This window comes from Acomys minous, assembly GCF_964271855.1.
Source record: "Acomys minous genome assembly, chromosome: 5".
NCBI classification, from domain to species: domain Eukaryota; kingdom Metazoa; phylum Chordata; class Mammalia; order Rodentia; family Muridae; genus Acomys; species Acomys minous.
This window is the reverse complement of record NC_140494.1, coordinates 2,596,609-2,614,593: the sequence shown is the minus strand read 5'-3', so window position 1 is coordinate 2,614,593 and position 17,985 is coordinate 2,596,609. Positions and strand designations below refer to the sequence as shown.

The 17,985-nt window shown below is 39.9% G+C and overlaps 1 protein-coding gene across 6 annotated transcripts in view; it reads left to right on the top strand.

Annotated features, from left to right (window-relative positions):
* The window catches only part of DIP2C (disco interacting protein 2 homolog C), a 377,861-nt gene that overhangs the window by 250,352 nt on the left and 109,524 nt on the right, over positions 1-17,985 (top strand). For all 6 annotated transcript variants that reach the window (XM_084781752.1, XM_084781751.1, XM_084781749.1 and 3 more), the window contains 6 exons: positions 1,750-1,884; positions 3,264-3,383; positions 4,745-4,942; positions 10,107-10,198; positions 12,558-12,668; positions 17,762-17,885. In XM_084781752.1, the coding sequence (XP_084637878.1) occupies positions 1,750-1,884; positions 3,264-3,383; positions 4,745-4,942; positions 10,107-10,198; positions 12,558-12,668; positions 17,762-17,885 (780 nt within the window). The remainder of the gene's footprint in view (positions 1-1,749; positions 1,885-3,263; positions 3,384-4,744; positions 4,943-10,106; positions 10,199-12,557; positions 12,669-17,761; positions 17,886-17,985) is intronic.

Here is a 17,985-nt window from a genome sequence, read left to right as displayed (position 1 = left end):
GTTGCCTTGGTCATGCTGTCTCTTCACAGCAATAGGACAGTGACTAAGGCAGTCACCTCCAGTAGCACAAGACTATCTATTTCTTCTTTTTTAAAAAAATTTATTACATTTTGCCTGTACACTAGGAGAGGGCACCAGATCTCATTATAGATGGTTGTTAACCACCATGTGGTTGCTGGAAATTGAACTCAGGATCTCAAGAAGAGCAAGCAGTGCTCTTAACCTCTGAGCCATCTCTCCAGCCCCCAAGACTATCTACTTCTAACACGGAGCAGTATAAAGGAAATAATCTACTGTTTCTATGTAATATGCATTAGTGAGTCAAAATTAGCATTCTGATATGCATGTTAGAACTTGCATATGTATAACTCATTGATCATATCTTAGACATGGGCTTAAGGCTTCCATAATTATAAAAGCTGTTCTATTGCTACATAACCATTTAAAAGCTTAACTCTTGAGTGCTCTAAGGGAGATTTGCACAATTCCTTGACCATGTGTACTGGGTAGTTTTATGTCACTTTGACACTAACTAAAATAGTCTGAGAGGAAACTTTAATTAAGAAAATGCCTCTATAAGATTGGGCTGTAGGTAAGCTTGTAGGGCATTTTCCAAATTAGTGATTGATGAGGAAGGGCACCACCCATTGTGGGTTGTGCTGTCCCTGAGAAAGTGGTCCTGAGTTCTATAAGATAGAAGATAGAGCAAGGCAGGGGATTTAAGCCAGTAAGCAACACCTTCCATGGCCTCTGCACCAGTTCCTGCCTCCAGGTTTCTGCCCTGTTTGAGTGCCTGTCCTGATTTCCTGTGATGACGAACAGTGCTAAGGAAATGGAAGTGAAGTAATTCCTTTCCTCCCCTAGTTTCTTTGGTCATGGTGTTTCATCACAGCAATAACAACCCTAAATAAGATAGCCATGACATGACGCTCAATACACATTAGATCATAAGCTTTTTTTTTTTTTTAGCAACTATTTAGGAATATTTATGTTTTATTTGAAATAGATAGCTATTTCTTGATGTCTCTCTCACCGTTTATCAGGAATATCTTGAGAGTTTTACATGTATTAATTCATTGAATCTCCCCAATCTCTAAGGGATCACCATTATTGCTTCCATTTGATAGGTCGGAAAACAGGCACAGAGAGATGAAAATGCTTCCTAGGATCTCCTGAAATCGTCAGTGTTGCCCTTTAAGTCCCAGTCTTTCTGGATAAAGCTTGAGTTATTTTCTGCCTCTGTTGTCACACCAAGAAAAGTGTCTTGCTTCTGTAATCAAGCATATAGCTCATAAGACTTTATCCTTTGTCATGTCAGACATTACTCAGGCTAAAATGACACAGTGATTCATTGATCTAACTCCTGTTACAAAATTTGAAGTTTTTACCTGTTTTTTCACTAGCGATGGTATATATTGTCTAATCTCAAATTAATCTTAAATTATCTTAAAATTAATCACCGTTGTCTGGGGAGTTTTGTGGCCAGCTTTGGTTTAGAGTAAGCTTTCTTCTCTTTTGTTCTATAAGGCACTATCTTTTTATATGCAGGGCCAATCTGGCCTCAAAACTTGTGATCTTCATTGCATCTGTTTTCAGATGTTAAGAATGCAGGCTTGTGTCACCATGCTGGGTCAAAGCGATCCCTTTATATGAGTTTGTCATTTTCTAGACATTATTGAGGCTCTACTACTTACCCTTCAGAGTAACTATGAGGCTCATCAGTAAATTGTCTCCTGTGCTTCTTTACAGAAAATCATTCTGCACCTCCTGATGTAACCACATACACCTCAGAACACTCGATACAAGTAGAAAGGCCTCAGGGCTCTACCACCTCCCGGTCAGCACCAAAGTATGGCAATGCTGAGCTCATGGAGACTGGAGATGGTATGTCTTAGAGGGAGGTGCTTCCTCCTGCGTGAACTTTGTACTTCTGTTCTCACCAAAAGCTTATCAGTTTTCTCAGGAGGTTTTCTAGAAGGTGACCTGACTGTCAGAAGGGTAAATTATCTCTAAATTGTGTAAGAATTTCTCCTTATTCAAAAGAATGTAAATATTGCAGTAATTTAGCCATGAGAAGAAAAAGACTTAATTAGATGTTGATGATTTTGCTAATGTATAACTAATGTTGGTTGAGTCATTAGAATCTTTAAGAAATTACAGTACAAGTATTAAGATCTTGAAAGCATACTTTAGAGGACAAAATGAAGTTAAATGGAAAAACAAAGTAATTTACAGAGCTATTGTTATACTTTAGATTATGGAAGAAGGAGGCAGCTTTTTTCTAAAAATTGTAAATAAGTTATTAGTGCTTTGATAAAATATAGACCAAAAAGTTTCTCCTACTCCTAATCTTGGTGTTTTATAGTAGTATTAGTAGTTCCCAGGATTCAGTGCAAACCAGCAAGCCTCACATGTGAACTTTCTGCTGTATTCTAAAGTTAGCATAGGATGTGGCACTACAATTACACTTTTTTATTTTATGAAAAATGGCCAAAACACTATCAACATGCTACAATCCGTGTACCTTATAGTATTTGTTGATGTTGTTATAATGCCTAGGTGGTTCGTAATTAAATACCTAGCTCTGGCCATATCTTTATCAAGTGGCATGCCATCCTCAGCATGGTTGAAGTCCTAATGCTGCTTTCTCTATTAAAATGGTAGCCATCCCATTTCTTACAGAGTTGGCGTTAGTTCTCTAGTAGACCCACTGTTGAAACTGATCATTGATGTTATTCTTGTCATTATCTTTAAAACTTTTGTCATTTCTGTAACCTGTCAAGTTTCAGAATTAGGTAAATTCTATCTAAATATCTGTCATAATTAGGTAAATTCTGACTCCTGTGTTGTGTAGTCCAGTGTTCTCACTGTACCCACACCTCAGAGTCATACCCAAGGATAGGACTAACATTCTTACCCAAGCTTCTAAACCCCTGGTCTTGGATTCATCTGAACCAAATTGATTGGAATTAGTTGATGAGAAGATACTATGTTTAGATGTTAAGAATTACAGCTCTATTTTTCCATGTTTTGAGAGCTATAATTATTTTCAAGTTATGAAAGTACATTTTAAGATTAAAACTTCATTTGAGGTGATGGAGCTACAGGTCAGTACTTAGACACCTTGTCTAGCATGTATAAGGCCTTATGCTGTATCTCTACTACAGGAAACAAAAACATTGTTGTTTGGAAAATTTTTTGTAAGTTCTCTTATTTATTCCAGAGTTCATTTGTTTATTTCTACTGTGGTTCCTATTTTTCAGGCGTGCCAGTAAGTAGTCGGGTATCAGCAAAAATTCAGCAACTTGTCAATACCCTTAAACGACCAAAGCGGCCACCATTACGGGAATTCTTTGTTGATGATTTTGAGGAATTATTAGAAGGTAACTTTTTTTCCTACCCTTTTTATGAGGTCCTGTAGTTCTTTTATATAATGCTACATTCTCTGTAAAATGACTTTATGTTAAGAGGGATAGTCTCTAAGTCAGAGTGTAGGTTGCTGTTCCCAATGCATATCTGAATGGTATATCAAGTGCTGAGCTATAAAGCCTTCTGCCCCCTCAGTGGAATGTGACTCTTCCGTGATTTTGACCTCTCTGTAAGGACTTAGTGCCATGATAGCAAAGCAAAATAAAACTATAGAGATCCTTGGGTCAAAGCCAAAGGGTACTTTGTACTCAGGCCTGTGAGATTGGAGAAGCATGGAGGGGACTCTGCCCCCCCCCTGACTTAAAGTGGATGGGGAGGATTCAACTAGACAATTTAAAATTGAAACAAAATAGATCAGTTTTCAGATCAAATCCAAGCTTCTTGTTTATTTGTTAACTGAAGTTAAAATTCAGTTGAGATGACTAAGGGGATAGATAAAGTACATGGACACAAGTGTGAAGATAGGATTTCAGATCATTACCCCTCATGTAAAATGGGGTTTTGGAAAGTATAGAGATGAGATCACCAGAGAAGGCTGGTGAGTGAGACTAGCCTCGTTCCTGAGTTCTGGGTTGAGGGAATGATGGAAGACAATTCCTCACATCAACCTCCAGCCTGCACATACACACTTGTGTGTACATGTGACCACCCCCCCACACACACATACACAGGCACACCATGCATACATACTCATGAAAATGGAAAAAATACAATAAAATTTATGGAAGAATCAGATGCTTTTCCAGATAGCTGAAGTGATAACTCAAATTCAGAGAGAGAGAATGCTTTTCTAGAAAGGGGAAAATAACTTCAGTTTCCCACCTATCTAAACTAAAAGAGGGACAGTGTGTTCTACTGATGAGGTTGTAGTTTTACTCACCAAAGTACTTTTACCACGCTTTTGTTATTCAAAGCATTTGTAGAAGATTTCTGCCTATATCTTATCATTCAAGGGAAAATTATAATGTAAGAACTGAGCCTTTTGGAGTTTTGAATACTGTGTACTAATAATTAGAATGTTAAATCCATGCATTTAAATGTGAGACTCTAGGCATATGGCTTGGGTTTTGTCTGTCATGTACAAATGTTCTCACACCCACCTGAGTTCTCCGTTCTGTGTTGCCTTGGAAATTCTAAGAGCTCAGTGCTTCTGTTATATCCGCAATGGTTTTATTCTAGAAAAGCACATTTGCTGTCAGCTGATAAGTTTATGCCTTAAGTATGACTCTCTTAGATTTTTTTTATAAACAACTAAAAAAATCATACTAACTGAATGTATATTACTTTAAAATCTTCTATGTTTAAATGTACTTAGTTCAACAACCAGATCCAAACCAACCAAAGCCAGAGGGTGCCCAGATGCTGGCCACAAGAGGGGAGCAGTTGGGCGTAGTCACGAACTGGCCACCTTCTTTAGAAGCTGCACTGCAACGATGGGGGACCATCTCACCGAAGGCGCCCTGCTTGACTACCATGGACACCAACGGAAAGCCCCTGTACATCCTCACTTACGGTAATCCCAGCATGGCCATATCGCAGGCGATAAGGCCCACTCTCTGTCCTCTGTCACCTCTGCACATAACTGCTACTGAGTACAGGGAAAAAAAATACATGTGGGTGACTCATTTATATTTGAGTTGCCTTGTTTGTTTCTGGTATAAAAGAGGATGAAAAGTTAAGGAAATTTTTAGTAAAAGTACTTTGTGTTGATAGAGGAGTTACTACTTTTTTATTTTTAAACTTAAAACCAGAAATGAGTATATAAAGCTGTAATTGTAACTCCATTGTGATACTGGATCTTGGTGTTTTTCAAATGAATACTTTCACTGATAATCAGTAGGGAGCATAACCTAAGCCTTCAGGTTTAGGTTTGAATCATAATTCCCCATAGTACCAATATGCTATAGTCCCAAATGTTGAAATTGAAAGATGTTGGAAACTTCTGAAGTCTAAAATACCAAACGTTTTAAACCCCAAAAATGCAATTTTGGAAAAATATTTAAATTCTTTACAAGATATTTCATGTATATATGCATATGGTTTTGTTTTGTTTTGAGACAGAGTCTCTATGTAGCCCTGGCTTCCCTATAACTTCCTATACAGACCTAGATGGCCTTGAGCTCTCAGAGATCCACCCCCCTTCTGCCTTCCTGGTGCCAGGATTAAAGGCATATACCTGACTTCATTCATATTTTTTAAAGGGAAAGTTATATTAGGAAGATAGGAAAACAGTGACATTATACTATTTTATAGGCCACTTTTTACAACAATATATGTAAGAATAGAGACATTTTTGCAAACCTTAATACTCAGGCTTATTCATGCAAGTCACATAAAGTTACAAGTACATGAGCTGCATTCATAAAGAGCCAAGTCAGAAAGCAAATGTCCACACATGTATCATTACCGTTGGCATTTACATATATCCAGCTTTATAACCATAGTTCCCTGCCTGGAGTGCCATGGTGGATAGCCAAAGTCTTCTGACAAAGTTGATCAAAAACCATTTTGGGTCAGTGTTATGTTTATAATCACTAGAGAGCTGGGACTTTGGAAAAATTTTATCTTACAAGAGTACACGTATATAATGAGGACAAATGCTAATTTGAGGAAATTTCATTGCATTCACATAAGCAAACTATTGATACAATATTAAAACTGAAAGTCAATACCATAGGCACTTTCACAGAGACAAAAATGCACAAAATGATTTAGAGCTCTCTAAAGTAAAGAGTATCGTTTGTTTCTCCAGCATTGGAAAGGAACAATACAACAATAAAGGACACAGCACACCAAATTGTACAAAAGTAATGCTGACACTTTTAAATAGTAGGAAGCTAAAAGCCTGCTGACTGGGGAAGCCGATGGTGTGAGTTGTCGAGTCCAGAGCCTGCTGATTCTGGACTTGGACTTGTTTTATGTCATTGTTTTTGCTCAGGTAGGGCTTGAACTCAGGACTCTGTGTGTGTCAGGCACACCCACTGCAATGAGTTAACTCTTCTGTCCAAACCTAGTGATCTCATCTCTGGTGCAGCAAAGAAAATCTTTCCAGTTCCCAGAGAAAGAACAGTTCACTTTCTGCTTCTGTTCTTACTGGCCTCCTGGTTGGGTAGGTGGTATCAGTTTATCTCAGGGTCATCATCCACACCTGGTCTGTTCAGACTTACACTTATCTCTGGACAGACTCACAGACATATCCAAGATGATGTTTGGCCAGATTTCTGGGTATTTCTTCTGTATCACGTGATATCATCCTGCATATAAGTGGACTAACCCCATCCCCAGACCTTGCTCCTCGTGATAGCCCGCTGACAAAGTTTTCCCAAACTCTCTCAGAGAGAATTATAGTTTTTAGGATTTGGCCTTTTGGGATTTCAACATCTGCAGTTTTACTTTTAGAAATGTGACTTTTTAAACTTCAGAGACTTGATTTCAACATTCCAATTCACTGCATTTATGGTTGTGTCTGATTGGCTCCACTTTGACTTCTTTGACTCAGAAACAGCAAAATCTAGATGTACAGTACAGAAAGCCAGAGAAACAGGTTTCACTTAATTCTTCTCATAGTCTAGGTAATGCAGACTACACTTCTGCACATAGCTAGCTGTGCTAGCGAGGAGTCTGTTTCTTAGTTGCATCACCATGGAGAATACAGATTACAGTTATTTTCCTACTACTGGCTTCAGCTTTACAAAGAATTAAGCTTCATAACTACAAGAACAAAGTACTCATTTAAACCCACACACATATGGACACTTGATTTTTGACAAGAAGCCAAGTCTATACAATGGAACAAGGATAGCATCTTCAACAAATGGTGCTGGTCTAACTAGATGTCTACATGTAGAAAAATGCAAGTAGATCCATATTTATCATCATGCACAAAACTCAAGTCCAAGTGGATCAATGGCCTCAACATAAAACCAGAGACACTAAATCTGTTAGAAGAAAAAGTGGCGTAGAGCCTGGAACACATAGGCACAGGAGACAACTTCCTGAACACAACACCAACAGCCCAGACATTAATGTCAACAATGAATAAATGGGACCTCATGAGGCTGAGAAGCTTCTGTAAGGCAGAAGATACTGTCAACAGAACAAAGCAACAGTGTGCAGATTGGGAAAATATCTTTATCAACCCTTCATCTGACAAAGGTCTAATATCCAAAATATATAAAGAACTCAAGAAATTAAACACCACCAAACCAAGTAACCCAATTAAGAAATGGGGCTTAGAACTAAACAGAATTCTCATCAGAGGAATATCAAATGGTCAAGTGACAGCATATGCCAGCAAGGATGTGAAGAAAGGGGAACACTCCTTCATGGCTGGTGGGAGTGAAAACTTCTATAACCACTTTGGAAATCAATCTGGCGCTTTCTCAGAGTACCAGGAATAGGGCTACCTCAAGACTCAACTATTCCACTTCTTGGAATATACCCAAAGATCCTCTACCACACAACAAGGACATTTGTTCAACCATGTTCATAGCAGCCTTATTTGTAATAGCCAGCACCTGGAAACAACCTAGATTGTTGTTGAAGAATGGATAAAGAAACTGTCGTACATTTACACTATGGACTACTACTCAGCTATTAAAAACAAGAAAATCTTGAAATTTGCAGGCAAATGGATGGAACTAGAAATGATCATCCTGAGTGAGTTAACCTAGACCCAGAAAGATACACATGGCACATACTCACTTATAATTGGACACTAGCCCAACAGAGGTGTCCCCTGTATGTCTTCACTTAGCTGGAAATTGGGATAAATACTGGGACTTCCTATTGACTCCAGGTGAGAAAAGTAAGGGAGAATGGAGAAATAAAAGGACCCAGGGGGTCCTAAAAACCTACAAGATAACCATTAAGGCTGGTGTGTCTGGACCCAGGCCGGTCAGCTCAAATTATTGTACCAACCAAAGACAATGCATGCAGTAAACCTAGAACCCCTATCCAGATTAGCCAATGAACACCACATTCTCCACAATTGTGTGGAGAGCGGGGACTGACGCTGACATGAACTCTGGTGCCCCCTATTTGACCACTTCCCCTTAGTGGGGAGATCTGGTGACACTCAGAGGAAAAGTAAGCAGGTTACCAGGAAGAGACTTGATAGGCTGCAATCATATGGGGGGCCAGGTCCCCTTCTGTCTCAGACTTAGGGGAGTAGGAATGGGAAGATACAAATGAGGGGATAACAACTGAGATGCAATCTGAATAAATTACTTAAAAAATTGTCCTGGGAATTAGAGCAACGAATGATAAATAATAGCAACATTAATTCTGTAGCAGCAGTTCTAATAGAAAATAAAACAAATTCAGGGTTTTGTTTTTTGTTTTAGTAAAAAATGTGTTAAAAGCCAAAGGAATTTCTGTTTACCTAGGTAAACTAGACATTGACTATATTGAGACATGATTAGGTTGATGTGTGTTACATTACTTTTCTGTGAATATATTGACTAAAACCTTGATTTATTTTGAAAGCTCTTAGTAGGTGGGTGTCTCAGACTGTGCTGTAAAATGCCTTATGTATGCAAGAACTCTATTTAGATGTGATCACTATTATGATTACCTGGAAATGTATAAGCATCAGATTAAGGCTTTAAACGTGAAGGTCCTTCAGAGCTGTTTTTGTTCTTAAAATTTCTAGAAACTTAGGGGGCAAAACTATATTAGGCCTAAATTCAAAACTTTATATTTTCTTACATTTGTATTTGACTTATAAAATGTTTTCTGGAGTTCAGAATTTTAAAATGGTTACAAAAATTTGCACTTTGCCCAAACACAAAGGTTCCTCTTCCGAAATCTTCAAGCCTCAAGATTAGAAAATGACCACTCTGATGAGTTTACAGCTTGCAGGGGGTTAGGCTTTGAGTGACCAGGCAGTGCCATTTTGCCCAGTTTGTGTTCATTGCAATACCTAAGACAGGATACTAATAAGAGATGAATGTCACTGACGGAGCTTTTAAAGCTCTCACTGGGGCTCCCATTCCTATGCGTAATAGAAATACATACAGCAGTTACATTTTTCTGTAGCTTTATAGTAAGTGCTTCATACACTTAAGAGGAATTAGAATTAAAGGTGTTAGGGCCTTTTTTTGATGATTCTCTGGCAGTGTGTCAGTTTTTAGTATTTATTTCCCATCCTGATTCTAGGAACTTAAATGAAAAACAAACAAAATACAACAACAACAAAACCTTGGGTAGACTGTCTGTGAGAGAGGGCATTTCAGATCCCATCCTTCCCATCCCGTGGCTGTTTACTATTAACTAATAAACTGTGGCCTCATGTCCCATCAACTCCTTCCCTGCCACAGGCCAAGCAAAGACAGGCTGAACAGGCTAAAATTAAAATTTCCAATTTGTCCCTCCCCTCCCTCTCCTCTCTCTCCCTCTCTTTCTTCTCCTCCCTTCCCTCTCTCTGATGTGATTTAAAGCCTGTATTACTATTTCTTAGTGTGTGTAGCTTTCAGTTTTATAGTGTTTCCCCCCTCTGTCTCCCTTTTTGTCAGTAGTCTCCCACATGACCATTACTTCCAGCCACATATACTAAGGAGAATAGATGTATGAACTAGACTCTGAAAATGCCCCGTAGTTTAATACTCACAGTTGTATGTGGCTGAAAATGCATGTGTATATTAAGTAGTTTGTGTATTTATGCTTTATACCAACAGGCAAACTATGGACAAGAAGTATGAAGGTTGCTTACAACATTCTACATAAATTAGGTACAAAGCAAGAACCTATGGTACGGCCTGGGGACAGGGTAAGTGAAGTTCAAATAACTAGGTAACTTCTCTTGTACAATTTCAGATTTCAGCCTGACCTTCCTCCTCTGTCGAGTGATTAGGTGTGACCATCAGATTGGAGAGCTTTGTGTATCTTGCTGTTTTAATCAGCTTCCTTAGCCTTCTTGGAGCACTTTGTGGGAATAACGTGGCAGTAGTCACTTGGGAACATTACAAACATATAGTTCTTTTTTTTCTTCATAAGCCTCTGTATCTGAAAATGTGCTATCAGTACACCTGATTACCTCAAAAGAAGGCAGATACACCTGAGACTTTAGTCTCAAATAATTAGTTTTTGTTAATATGCTTACACACACAACTATATCATTTTATTCTTTTTCCAGCTTGTTCATCAGCTCACTTCCTAGCCACGAAGAAAAGAAATTATGTATTTCAGAACTTAATTTTGTTTCCACCAACTCTCCTGTATTACAGAGAACCAGCATGATCAAATTAAGATAACACTCCCGACTTCATGACTGCCATCAGGAATCTTTATTGCCAGCCTATTTACTTGGATATTAAATATGCTAGACTATCTTCTCTAAATATTCTTACCAAAATTAATAAGGTCTACTTCGAACATTTTTAAAGAAACCAATTGGAAATCCAAAATAAGAAACTACCAAAACGATACATATTGCTAAATTATTGTATTTATGAGCCTGTGAAAATACACCCACATGGTTTGTGAAGAGTTAACACTGAAGTTGCAAAGCATGTTAGAGGAGCTTATGTGGAAACAGAGGCAGCATCGTGAAGAACACAGTGGGAAACCTAGTAAAGAAAACAAAAAGACAAGCCGAACAAAACAAAAAGCAAACAAGCAAATAACCCTTTTATCATATAGGAAATCTTCTAAAACCAGCCAGCAGGAAAGGACATTTGAGAGAGGTAGGATGAACACTGAATTGGCTGTGCTGCAAACAGTCATGCACCACATCCTGGGGTTCAGTGAGTTTTTATATAGGAGGACCATCCCAGAAGATACTGCTTAATGAAGGCATAGCCGTTCTAGTTTGCATGTGACATTCTCTGATACTTTCATAATATAAAGCACCTAACACAGTTCTCAAAATGTATACCCATACCAAAACTTTCTTAGTTTTTTTAAAGGTATGAAGAAATTGGCTCAAATATTTATTACCTATGAGTATAAAGTAAGCACACTTAAAACAAAAATATTTGTCAAAATATAAAACATATTAAGAAATCTTTGTTTCAAATATATTAAGCACAAATTCCTGAAACACAGCAAGATGTGAAAAAGTAAATATGGAAAATGAAAAGGAATCTAAAAGATGAAAAACCATTATTACTACAATATGCCATATTGTTAAAAGAGTATTAGAAAATCTACTTTTAAATTATATCCAGCATTACTCTGTGGTGGGTTATTTTCTACTCTCACACTGCCTGAACTGGACAGGTTGACTGAGCAGGGGAAGAGCAGGAGCGGTGAACATAAGCATGCTCAGCAGTTTGGCATCATGCCAGGGCTGGTAATGTGAGGATCACTAGTAGTACATGTTTATAGACCTATGTGATGTGCGTGCTTCACACTGAACTCTGTACACCTGTGTCATTTGACCTTTACCACAATAAGTGGGTGCAGTTTCTATTATTGCTCTTTTTATTTTTCTCATATAAGGAGACCAAGGCTTATAGAGGCCAAAATTGTGCATAAGATCCCAGAACTAAGAAATAGCATAGGATGTGAGTTAAGTTTGACTGGGTCTGGCTCCCAAGCTTTTTTGCCCAGATACCTAGTAAAGAATTATACAAGCATTTAATTTTAGTTGTGAGAAGTATATCTGAATACACAGTTATGTAGATAGACCAGTGAAAAGACTAAAAACCCATATATTATATACACTGTGTGTGTGAATGCATGTATGTGTGTGTGTGTGTGTATATATATATATATATATATATATATATATATATATATATATATATATATATATGAAAACTTACATGACTATGGAAGATAAGAAGTGAAAAATAAAATGATCTCCTGTCTAGCAATGTTACTATAGTTAACAGCTGTGAATGGTTTTCTTTTATGTAAGTCTAAGGTGTACCTATGAAAGCATGGTATACTTCTTAAATATCTCTTACTATGCATATTACATAAAACATTTTTCTCAGCATCCACCACTTTTGAGATAGATTCTTGCTCTGTAGCCTGTGCTCACCTTGAATTTATAGTCCTTTTCACCCAGCCTCCAAGGAGCTGGTCTTACATGCCTGTACCATTCATTGTGTTGGTGTCTTGGGATTTGCATCCTCTTTGTGGAAAGATAAATCCTGCTCTTGTGTCTTGCACGCCTCCAGGTGGCGCTAGTGTTCCCCAACAATGACCCTGCTGCTTTCATGGTGGCCTTCTATGGTTGTCTGCTGGCCGAAGTTGTTCCTGTCCCCATTGAAGTGCCACTCACAAGAAAGGTAAAGAACTTGTCGTTCATTAAGCTCTATTAGAGGGAGGTGACAGGCGCAGTGGCAATTGAGTGTGCTGGGGGAGAATGTGCTGACTACAGTTTAGTAAATAGCTTTTTATCTTTGCCGCGCAAGTGCAGTCACATGTTCTCATGTCTCTAAGGCTCAGAACAGATTTTCATCAGGTTCATCTATTACAGAAACAGTTATTCACACACGTAGCATGTCTCATTTGTAGGTGTGCGACTTCTCAGTGGTGGAGTTTCAGTTTATTTGGTAGCACAGCATGGAGCTTATCTCAATCTATTAAGAACCATTTTCTCATTCCTTAGTATCACTGAATTGAAAGGCAGGTAGGTGAGAGCTCTCCGACATGTCTTGATTGTAGATGTGGTTTTGCTTGTGTTTAGTTGTCTCAACATTGTCAAGTCCTAGGTTAGCCTCTCTTTGGTCATATCTTATTCTCTAATTAAGATGACTAAACTTACTGTTATCTTTATGGTGTGTTCTTACTGTGGGACCAATAAGAAGCCAATATTGTATAGTTGCACAATCACAGTCTGATTGGCAGTCCCTAATATTGACCTGCTGTCTGCAGCCACAGGGCTGCAGAAGCTCTGGTGTTAGTGTTTCTAGTACTATCTACGCCATTGGAGTCTTGTCCTCACCTGTTACAGTTCACCTGTGTGGTTAAAAAGCCATGGTAACAGATGTGAAATAATCTTTCTGTGGTTTTAATTTGTATTTCTGCTGTACTTTCTTCCATGTTTGTGCATGTAGAACATAGCAGCCTATTGGCCTGTGCACAGTTTTCTTATTTTCACCTGACGCCTCTTGCCTGGGTACAATTGGAAGTGAAATAACACATGCATGTAAGTGGGCAGTAGTCTGCCAAGCTTGGTTCTTGGATTTGCCCGTTCAGTGGCCAACAGAGTTACCTTAGACCCTTTTAAACACTCCTCATTCTCAATCCTAAATGTTGTTTAATGCCTAAGTAACAACTGGCTTTAATTTTTACTTTTTTAATCCTGGTAGCGAAAGGGAAACATATAGACATTTTTACCAAGAGAAGTTGGTGACCCAACTTATGTTTTGTTTAGGGCAGGGGAAGCAGAAAAGAGAAGGCCAACCCACAACCTTGTCAGTGGGACTTGAATGTCACTGTCCCATGGAAGATGACTTATTATTTCATGGTAGCTGAACCTGTTTGTGTTTCTGGCTGCCATATGGATTTGCTAACCTGGAAAGTAGGTTGTGGCAAGATGCCCTGGAGAAACAAAGGTTATGCACAAGTGTGATGGTCGGGGTACAAAGGAATAGCAGCTGCAAAGATCCAGGCAGGCTGGCAGAATGAAGAGTCTGGCTGTGTATGCCAGTGATGACAGGGCAAAACAGGCTTATTGGCCAGCTCAGGGTCTGGCCTGGTCACCCCCTTCCTTCCTGCTGTAACTTGAACAGCTGCATAATAGCCATAGGGATCTGTTGCTGCCTGAGCCTTTGAGTGTGCTATCAAGGGTAGCTGGCTTGCTCCGGAGAGCTTAAATCATAGTTGATTGGTTGCTTGTTAGTAAATGTTTCCAAAAGAAGAGCAGTATGTGGCACTTGCCTGTAATTCCAGCAATAGGGATACTGAAATAGATGGGTTGTCCTCAATGAGGCCAGAGTGGGCTACTGAATGAGACCCTGTCTGGAAACAAACAAAAACAAATGTTTCCAATACTGTATCAGATGGAACCTCCGGAAGAAGTAATGTCAGAGTCTTGTATGTTTACACATTAGGAGAACACAGTGGCATTTTGAGAGACACACTCTGTAGATTTGGGGTCTTAAACCATAGGAATAGAAGGAAAATAGGAGTGGAGCTGCTGAGGGTACAAGTGAATGAGCAGCTGCTTCCAGGCTGAGGAGATCCTGCTCCAGAACAGGATTTCCTGACCTGAAGTGTCCTGGTAGACGCGGTATGGCAGGCACCTGGGGTCCACTTTCATATGTGTCAGTGTATGGTATATGAGTGTTCTTTGATGTGTATGGACATACAAATATGTATTTGGGCGTGTGTTTAACCCTTCTGTGTATTTATATGTGTACTCTACATGGGTGGATATGCATGCGAGCGTGCGTGCGTGCGTGCGTGTGTGTGTGTGTGTGTGTGTGTGTGTGTGTGTTTGTGTGTCTGTTTTACACTGAATTTCTTGGATATAAACATTTTTATGAATGTGAACTTGAATAGTGAAGATAATTGGCTAATTGATGGGGTCAGCATGGTAAAAACTTTATAATTATTAGCATTGGATGATCTACACATGAGAATGCTCTTTTTCTTATCTCTGTCTTTTTGTGTGCTTGAAGGAAACTGTCCATTATAAACCCAGCTAAAATTGATAACAGAAATTTGATACAATGTGAGGAGTTACTGCTACAGAGATCATACACGGGAATTTCTAAACAGTAATGTCAGCCTTCTCTATCTTGGATTAGTATTTAGAGATTAGAAGAAATATTTGAATTCAGGTTTGGTGTAGGAAAGTTACAAACTTTGGTCTGCTGCCCTTACTGTGGGGAGTGGGAGTCGTGGTGACACAAGCCTGCCGTTCCTCCCCTTCGCAAGTGTCTGGATATCTGCTCTTACCTGAGAAGACACTACCTGTCAGAGCCACTCTTATTCTTAGGGGCAAAATACCTGGGAAATGATGTCAAGGTCAGAGTGTGTGTCTTGTAGGATTTATCTCATTTTACATCCTGAAATTATGGTGGCTATGTCCCTGGCTTGGCCTCTCATCCAGCCAGATGGAGGTAAATACCTTTCTATAGAACCTTGTAGACCATAGGAGCCATTGCTGTTGTGTGGCTTGTATCCATTTATCCTGATCTTGATTCAGGACCAAAGACTGAGGACCACTAACTTCTCTTCTTGACCTTTGTTTGAAGCAGTCTAATGGGAGTGCATCACCTCATCCCACCGTCTTGGTTAATGTTGTATGTGGAAGGCTGTAGGTGAAGCTGGCTCTGGCATGTGTGTTGGTGTCACCCTGAGAGGCTGAGAGTGACTTGGCAGTTTGTCTGAAGCTAGTGTCTAACCCCCAGGAAGGTACTTTGTAGACTAGGAGGTGCAATTAGAGACAACATTTAATACTGATGGCAGTCTTGACATCTTGGACTTTGCGTGTGTGTGTGTGTGTGTGTGTGTGTGTGTGTGTGTGTGTGTGTGTGTGTGTGTGTGTTGCACAGCTCTCCTCCTCTCCTCCTCCTGCCATTGTACTCTTCCACCTCCTCCACTTCTCAAGTTCCTTCTTTTTAGAAAAGTTCTCTCAGTACTGGGGATTGAATCCCGCAAAGATTCATACATGCCTAGCAAATGCTTTTGCAACTTAATTATGTTTTTAGCTTTTAGGGGTGTGGGGGGAGATGTGCGGGGGTGTGGGTGTGGGTGGCTGTTTATTTGGGGGTAATAAGTCACACACACATGCATGCACACACTTAAATAGTTGGAGTGTAGAGGAGGGTGGCCTCCTGGCTTTTGGCCCAGGGTCAGAGTGTCATACACTCTTATCTGCGTGTATGCTGCAGGTAGCTGTGAGTACCTCTGACCACAGTCACTCCCTACTGGGAGATAGCTGTGGTGTATGCCTGACACAGCCATACTGAGCCTGCTGCTGACAATGTATCTCTTCTGCCTGCCTCACCTCCTCAGAGGAGTCGCATTTGGTCTTGACTTCACTTGAAAACAGTATTGCCACAATAAAAAGCCCCTACAAAAGTGTCTCCAGAAGGGACTGACCCCGTCCGTAGTGAGGTCCACACCATCTCCCATTGCAGGGTTGTGCTGATTATGCAGTTAGCTTGTTGTCTGATACTCTGTGGGAAAAAAAAATCCATGTATGGAGACTGTAGCCTTTAAATCTACAGTAGGAAAAGTATAATCTAAACACTTAGTAGACAACAGCTTTGAAATGTCAGTGCTGATGAAGACATAGGTGAAAGCACTTTGTTTTGCCCAGTAATTCCAGGGACAGGCAGGAGAGTCAACAAGCTGGTCTTCCTGAAGAGTGTTCATAGGGTCAAGCTGGGTGTATCCTGGACTCTTCTACACCATGATGTTTTTAGTTCCAGAAATACTGGGTACTCTGAGACTCTGATTTTACTCAGCATAGGAGCAGAGCTGATAGGAGAGAAGCCAAGTCTGGGTGACTTAGCTACTTATCATCTGTCTTCATGAGGAACAAGCTGGATATAGGGGCAATAGAACTCACACAGGGAGGCAGCTCCTGAGGCATTGCAGCCAGGGACAGCCCTCTCTGTGACATGTGCTTACAGGTGGTGTTCAGTCCTGGCAGCTTGGTGCCTTCCTGTGCTTTCTGTCTCCAGACTTACCTCCCTGTGTCCTTAGCCCACTCTAGTGTGTGTTGGTTACTTCATTGACGTGTGATGTATGCAAGGTAGAAAAGGTGGTCCAGCTTGTCATTACTCTGGGTAAAGATTCCTCTTGGTTCTGTACCCACGAGGTGTGACATCTCTATAACCAGTCTTTAAAAGTGTGAAAATCAGGTTGCAAGGTGTTCATGGGATAGATAAGTTCTCTCCACAGTAATGACACATTATCATCTTTATTTTTAATTAAATTTTTATATTTTTTTTATCATTTTCCCCTTCCATAGCCCCTCAAAAATCCTCTCAACTTTTCTACCTGCCCAACTTCTTTATGTGTGAGCTCATGCTTGTCTCTCTCTCTCTCTCTCTCTCTCTCTCTCTCTCTCTCTCTCTCTCTCTCTCTCTCTCTCTCTCTCCCCTCCCTCCCTCATACATACATGGGGTTTGGGAGAAGAGTCTTGGGGGAAGGCAGTTCAGTTCCTCATGTCCAAGATGAGGCCATGCTTTGGCTAAGGGTACAGTTTTGTCTTTGATTATTTTTTAAAATTATTATTAATTTATTCACTTTACATCCTGATCCTAGCCCCCTCCCTCATCTCCTCCCGGTCCCACCCTCACTCTGTCTTCCTCCCATCCCCATCCCCTAGTCCTCAGAAAGGGGGAGCCTTCCTCCCTTACCAACTGATCCCAGACTATCAAGTTTCTTCTTAACCCTCTCTTTGGTCATGTTGCAGGATGCAGGGAGCCAACAGATAGGTTTCTTGCTTGGAAGCTGTGGAGTAACTGTTGCCTTGACTAGTGATGCCTGTCACAAAGGACTTCCAAAAAGCCCAACAGGAGAGATCCCACAGTTCAAAGGTATGCCACAGAGCCCCTGAGAGCTTGCTTTGCCTTTGGATTTTTCTTTTTACAGACTGGCTTTTCACCTGTGGAAGAAGGTCCTTTTGAGTCCAGGACA